This window comes from Sinocyclocheilus anshuiensis, unplaced genomic scaffold, assembly GCF_001515605.1.
Source record: "Sinocyclocheilus anshuiensis isolate Anshui unplaced genomic scaffold, SAMN03320099.WGS_v1.1 scaffold1094, whole genome shotgun sequence".
Taxonomy (NCBI): domain Eukaryota; kingdom Metazoa; phylum Chordata; class Actinopteri; order Cypriniformes; family Cyprinidae; genus Sinocyclocheilus; species Sinocyclocheilus anshuiensis.
The window spans coordinates 771,451-779,200 of NW_015536578.1; the positions used below are offsets into that span (position 1 = coordinate 771,451).

The following is a 7,750-nucleotide window of genomic DNA, read 5'->3' on the forward strand; positions in this document are numbered from 1 at the left end:
AAATTTTGCGAATGTGACTGGTTGCCACCCCCAACATTTCTATAGATATACTGTTATTTCTGAATTATTTTAGCCATGATAATAGTGTAGTGAAAATGTGATATTGTGACACCCATTTTTAATAGACGACAGCATTTTTCATATGTGAATGGAATACTTCTGTACACACATACTGAAATTTCTAAACAAATCTTTAGTTGTCCCGTACTCATGTTTACCCATCACATTCGCAAAACAATCTGCATTTATGATGTCTTTTCAATAATATTTCACAAATTTGGTATTTCATTCTGCCTGCCTATTAACACTATTTAACATGTGGTGAATACTTTTTTGCAGACAGCTGCATTATGGGCCATTAATGTGTCATGCCCATGATTTGTGATGCAAGCAATCTTAGTGGGAGAGCGAAAATTGACATCCCGACTTTCAAAAAAAAAAAAAAAAAAAAATTTTTTTTCAATTCCCTCACTGTTTCCACTGAGCACAGCTCACACACTCTGGTCATGTGGCACACGGTGAACAGATGGGAGGGTGGGATTGTAGGGATGTAGTGTATTGGGGGGCTTCTCCATGTGCTCAGTCAAACACTTGCTTAAGCCTTAAGCCAAATTAACTCAGCGTCTCCCTTTCGAAGTGATTTACAGCAGCCTGGTGCTTCTGAACTTCCCCCAACCCTTCTTCTATGACCAAGACCTACGGCTTCCCAAAGGAGTCATCAACCATGAAAGGAGCCAGGGAAAGACCTCTTGTATATGAATATGAAAATTATCGATGCCCTCACAGTTTGTAGGGCCTTTGGGGATTGAGTCATATGAACTCAACAAGGTTGACTGCTTGGCAGTTAAGCTCCAAATTGGGATCATGGGTGGGGGGGGTGTGGGTCTACCTCAATATTCACAGTAAATAGCCACAATAAAACAGTGAGGATGACAACAGACCATCATCTCTTATTCTGAGCATCATTATGGCGATAAGAACCGCTGACGGCATTTCTGCTGTCAGGAAAAAAAAGCAGGGACTGTGCTCATGCATGAGCATGCATATTAATGCATAAATCAAAGTGTTCTACCTCTCAAAGTACTAGAGCTGGGCATACTAGAAAAACAAAGGGGAAGGTACAGAGAGAGCCTTATGTAAATCAGTGTATTGTTGCAGGGTTTCCTGTTCCCAGCTGTTACGCATTAAGCCTCTCACTAAGTGAAAAATAAATAAATAAGTATCACATGAGTGTTTGTGTAAAACAAATAAACCAGATGAAATGGGTAAGGCAGAGCCAGTTGGTGGTTTATGTTATGAGGATCTTCAGATTGAGAAGAAATTATGCACATGCAAACTGCAATATGATATCTGATGCATGCATTATGATGCATATTGTAGGTACTCATGGAAATAAATATATTTTTGTGTATTACAAAAAAATAATAAAGGGCATACATTTAGAATGTATATAAAACTGCTTCTTTAAAGAAGAGAGTTCCTCATGATGTTTGTTCATATTTCCAGATGAAGCACTCTTTAACGGAGGTCTTGGAGATGCACTCTATCATTTAATAGTTTAAGGTCAGAAAGTTATTTATTTATTTCATTCGGCAAGGCCACATTAAATTGATCAAAAATGACAGTAAAGACGTTTATAATGTCACAAAAGTTTTCTATTTCAAAATACTGTTCTTTTGAACTTCATGTTCATTAAAGAATCCTGAACAAAATGTATTACTGTTTCTGCAACAATATTAAGAAGCACAACTGTTTTTATCTTTGATAATAATAAAAATAGAATAATAATTTAAAAAAGACAAAATTGAAAACTGAAAATTCAGTTTTGCCATCACACTAATAAATTACATTTTAAAATGAAAACAGTTCTTTTAAAATGTAATAATATTTCACAATATTACTATATTACAGTATTAATATTTTGACTGTATTTTGATCAAATAAATGCACCCTTGGTGAACATAAGAAACTTCTTTCAAAAACATAGCAAAACTGTCGGTCAAATTTTACTGACCTCAAACTTTTTGAACGTTTTAAAACATTAATGACAGAAATAACTTGGAAATGTTCCACAGAGACATTTCTTTCTTCTTTGGAAAAAAAAAACACGATAATTTTGGACAATGTGTTTTTTATCCCCTATAGTCACTGGGTCATCCAGTTTAATTTAGAATCCCACTGCTCGGACAAACATGGACAAAAACAAACTTCTTCAAAAAACCTTTTGTGTTCCTAAAAATAAAGAAAATCATACAGATTTGAACAAAAAAAGAAAAGACATGAGGATGAGTAACTGATGACAGAATGTTTATTTTGGGGTAAACTATCCCTTTAAGAACATGGTAATGAATACTTCAGTTTTTCACTGCCTCCTCATTTTGACTCACATTAAATTAAACCCTGTACTCTGACTCAGATCCATGCATTTGTTTCTGAGTCAGTGTGCTGTGGTGTCTGATACAGTGAGGATGTGTTTAAAGGTGGATGAGTAATTTGTCCCAAGGCTTGAGCTAAACCGTGATAAATAAGCCTGTCACATTCATTAGTGCTGGGCCAGAGAGTACTGCACACCTCAGACTACACACCACACTTCATTCATAAAGACCAAGAAAAATACTGTACACAAATAATAAAATCATCCAAGAACTTCTCGATCACACGTCACACGTGTATAAAACCCAACATCCATTCAAAAATATAATAACTTTCCCTTCACCCTCACACATGATTATGAATGGCTTGATGGAGGCGCAGGAGGTTGTGAATGGGGTCTTTGTGACTCGCAGCCTCTTTTCTGCCTCGGGAAGTCAAGGCGTCTTTGGAGGAGACGTGCTGGATGGAGGGTACACATGACTCCACATCATAAGCAAACACAAAGCCGCATTTATCCAATGCCTCACTTCTTTATTTACCCACAAGTCAACAGAAAATCAATACACACGTGCACTCAGACAAAGACTGGCACATGGCGCGAGAAAAAGGAAACTAGTTTTTAGCGATTCGTGCACTGTTTACTTTGGCCAGTGCCACACACACACACACACATACACACACACACACACACATATATATATATATATATATATATAAATAACTGACGATACAAATTATTTCTATTTTTAAATAAATGTTGTCCTTTTGAATGTTGTTCTTTGATAATAATCAGAACCGTTTCTTGAGCATCAAATCAGCATATTAGAATGATTTCTGAAGGATCATGTGACACTGACAAACATACGTAGAAAACAGTGTGTAAAACATACTTTAATTATTTTTTAAATTTAGTTTATTTTCAGATTTAAGTTAATAGGTTATTTTTAGATTTAAGTAGATTTTTACATAATTTGTTCTTGCATAAAATGCTCTTCAATAATAAAAAAGAAATAATAATAATAATAAAAAAAAGATTTAGAATCTACTTGCAACAATGTCTGTTGAAATGACTGTTCCTCTGATAGACAGATGCTTTCAGATTTAGCCTCGTGTTTGAGCCAGTGAATCAACAGACAAGTATCAACACTGACATTTTTACGAACACAATGTGGCTGGTGCATGAATAAGCAGAATAAGATAAATAATCAGATTCTGTTTTAGGACATGCATTCCACATATTTAGATATAGACTGAATGAGAGCACACAAAAACACAAATAAACAAGCTCGTACAGCTCTTGCCACACACACAAAGACATATATGAACAGCTTGAATGTCAAAAAGCAAAAACGCACACAATGCTGACTGAGCGCCCCCCACGAAAGGCCATGAAAATTGACCTCCGTATCAGAAAACCTCCTGCTCGAAAAGCCCAAAATTTCCATCACAATCATCTGGCCTTCGTCTGCCTGCAGCCTCTCACCCTGTTTGGCCTGCTGCAGCTTAATTGTGATGCTCACACACACACACACACACACACACACACACACACACACACACACACACACACAAGCTAACCACGCGCATGGCACCACGTCACCAATGCGCTCACAGAAAAAAACAGCACATCATGGGAATGTGAGAATAGATGCCACAGATTAACTAAAATAATGGAAAAGCATATGTCTCACAGAGACCATTTGCTGCGGCAAAGTTGAGAAAAGTTTGACTTTATGCAAATGAGCAGGTGACACGCGTGACTACCAATAGTAAAGAAGACAATGGCACAAAAATAACCACTCTCAAAAATGGCAATGTTATATATCGGGATACTATCTGCTTCATTTCATGTAGTCAAAACAATATTCACTATCACGGGAGAATCTGAGCTATTTTATCCCCAGTCTAAACACAAATGTCACAAATGTCTGGGTCATTTAATCCAGAGTCAACACAAGCTGCTGTCTAGGAGCTAAAATGTTCTGTGAGGATAAAGTGTCCATAGTCCCTATTTCTCTCTCTCTCTCCCTCTTTGTCTTACGCTCTCTCTGAAAGATTCATGATGTTTACAGCCGGGTAGTGGAAACTTACAGTGTCATGTGACCAGCAGCGTCCCGATTCATTATCACACTGGAATGTTACCATAATCCTTTTATCCTTTACAGAGCGAGAGAGAAAGAGCAGCGTGTGATCTAATCAAAGCACACTGAATTACGCTGCTCAGAAAAACAGCAGGGAAGGAGATTGGAAAATTAGACACTAAAGAAAATCTAAAATGATAAAACAGTGAGAAAGACACTCAGGACAAAAGAGCAGCGATGAGGAAAAGCTCAAGGGGCCTGTTCACACAGAAAGTGTTTTTCCATTCCACTGTGATACTTTGACATTGTTTTTCTATGTAAACTTGTGCTAGATGGATGTGTTTGAACTTTGGGCTCACATCTTGCATCTAACGCATGACACCATGTTATATATATGCACAGATCAAGCTTCTTAACTTGAGCTTTTAAGTTCAACTTCAAGTTCAATTTTGTGATTACAGAAGAAGATGAAGAAGGAGGAGGAAGGAGGAGGAAGAAGAAGAAATGATTAAATATTAAAAAATAAATATTATATTCTAATTTCACTGTAGAATAAAAAAGAAATAAAATAAAAAAAAAATTACATAAATTATTTAAAATATATAAATTATTTAATATTAATAAGAGTGCAACTTTAAAATTACAATGCTAATATTTATCTCTATCTATCTCTATCTATCTATCTAGCTAGCTATCTATATACTGTGTGTGTATATATATATATATATATATACACACACACATATATATACACCCACACACACATATGTCTGAAAATAACTAAGGCTACACTACACTGAAAACTGAAGTAAATTTGAAAACTAAACTAAAACAAAACAAAAAAAAAAACTCTAATAACCCCTCTGTGAACTTCGGAAAAAGTTACGTTTATGATAGAGGAATGAAATGAGAGAAAAAATGTCAAAGATGGAGTGGGAATTTTACGAGCTTCTCCAGCACTAAAATAAAGTTTGTGCAAAGAGCGGGAACAGCCTATTCTATGGGTGTCAGTATGACATGAAGATGAGGCACTGTGTTCCTGAGGAAGATGAAGCCAGAGTCACGCTGAACCCTTGCCTGACAGAAGGAACAGCCTGCTCCTCTTTAATTTTCACTCACGCTTTTATCTTCTTCTTTCACATTCTGAAAAGCACGGGGAAGATTTCTTGAAATTACATGCTGTCCCCTTTTACAATCCAATTTCCAATCTTTCTCTTTGATGCTTTATTCCATTTCTCTCTCTTCCAGTCACATGAAGTTGAGCCGAGATCAGGGTGACCCATCCGAGAGCACTTCATCCTCTCCAAAACTGCCCCATTATCACCCCATCAGGAAAACGGTCACTCAAAAAACTGTTCCCAGTGAGGCCTATGAGCATTAATCATGGTGTGAAACCAGTGTCACACCCTAGACGTTGCTCTCAGCACCTACACACACACACACACACACACACACACAGGGTATATACTTTCTGCCTAACCTCAGCTGAACTGAAAGTACATCTTGAGCATATAGTGCAGACAGCTTGAGTCAGGCAGACACATATCAGCATCTGAGAAAGGGCACTTACGATATATTTCCAGCAGGAATGCCTCTTTACCTCATTTGTCCTGACGGCAGAAATGGATTGAAAAAAACTCTTGTGCTGAGTGTATACAGTAGAAACATAAATATATGTCCACACAAACAGAGTTTAACAGATGGCTTAACCTTAGTTAGTCTTTACATAATACATATATGGTCTTTATGGGAAACATACTAGGACAGGGGTGTCAAACTCAATTCCTGGAGGGCTTGAAGCCTGCAGAGTTTTGTTCCAACCCTGCTCCAACACACATACCATATAGTTTTCAAATAAGTCTGACGGACTAGATTAGTTGAATCAGGTGTTTTAAGTAGGGTTAAATCTAAACACTGCAGGGCTCCGGCCCTCCAGGAATTGAGTTTGGCACCCCTGTACTAGGATATGAACTGCTTGATTTAAAAACAGACACTAGGAAAAGTAAGACCCACTACTCTATCTGAATATATTTTAGAAAGTATTTATTTTTCCTATGAAGGCAATGCTTCAGTGTCACATGATCCTTCAGAAATCATTCTAATATGCTGATTTGCTGCTTAAGAGACATTTATCTTACTGACCCCAAACTTTTGAACAGTAGTGAATATTTATGTTTATTTATGTAAGAGTATGTAAGAGTTCTAATTTAAAGAACATGGGGTTTGCTGGATAAAACAGTAATGGGACACCTATTTGTACCCTATCTAGCCACGGAAAGTGCCTTACAGTGCCCAATTTAAGGGTTGAGAATCTTACCTGCTCAGGAAGCTGGTGAAAGACAGGCGGACTGGGTATCCATAGCGGATCATGCGGACCATCTCCAGAACTCCCACGTACTGGAGCTGTGAGGACACGTGGAAGCTGTCAAACACGTCAGGCTTCCCGGCGTTGTTGGGCCTGACACACTGAACAAAGTGAGGCATACACGCTTGCAGCTTACTGGTGATCTCACACAGAGAGTTCTGGAATGAGAGAGAGCAGCAGGAAAAGACAGGTAATACTGTTGTTTACAAACGGTTACATTCAGATTTATCTCAATGACTCCCATTTGCTTCCATTTTTGTAGCAACATGAGTCATGGTACAACCTCCTCTCACCAGGTGTCACCACTGACACGAAGGCCCAGAATATCTTCACTGAGAAACAAGGAGAAAACTGGTATGACTTTTTCTGTGAAACACAAAAGGAGATATGTTTTCCATATAATGAAAGTGAATGGGGACTGGAGCTGTCAAACTCTAAAATGACAAAAAAAGCACTATGAAAGAACCTTGTGCATGTGACACAATGTCAGATGACTTGAAATGTTAAAATGCATCGTTAGTGCAGATTTAAGCTTGAGCTTTTTGCAGTAAAGAAAGAAGGAAATGTATCACAAATACAGACTCTTTCATGATCCAGAAAATGCTACAAATGTGTTCTCATCTCGTGCAGCAGAAGTGGTTCAATCGAAACGCTGCATCTGTAACTGCATGAGAGAATAATATATGAGCTGTGAGTTTTCCGCTGACTGTTGCAAGCTTTATTTAACATTACAACTGACAACAAATGAAATATTCGGAGTCAGATACGCAAATCATTATGTTGTGACGTCACTACAGGGAAATAACCTGATTTATTAAAGGGGTCATATGACATAGTGTCTAAAAAGAACACTATGTTGTGTGTTTATGCGGTTTAAGGTTCAAAAAACATTATTTTCCACATACTGTACATTATTGTTTCTCCTCTATGC

The 7,750-nt window shown here is 37.4% G+C and overlaps 1 protein-coding gene across 3 annotated transcripts in view; it reads right to left on the reverse strand.

Annotated features, from left to right (window-relative positions):
- Positions 1-7,750, reverse strand: part of LOC107702933 (unconventional myosin-XVI-like) — a 99,816-nt gene that overhangs the window by 32,531 nt on the left and 59,535 nt on the right. For all 3 annotated transcript variants that reach the window (XM_016505392.1, XM_016505384.1, XM_016505402.1), the window contains exon 19: positions 6,772-6,977. In XM_016505392.1, coding sequence (XP_016360878.1) covers positions 6,772-6,977 — 206 coding nt within the window. The remainder of the gene's footprint in view (positions 1-6,771; positions 6,978-7,750) is intronic.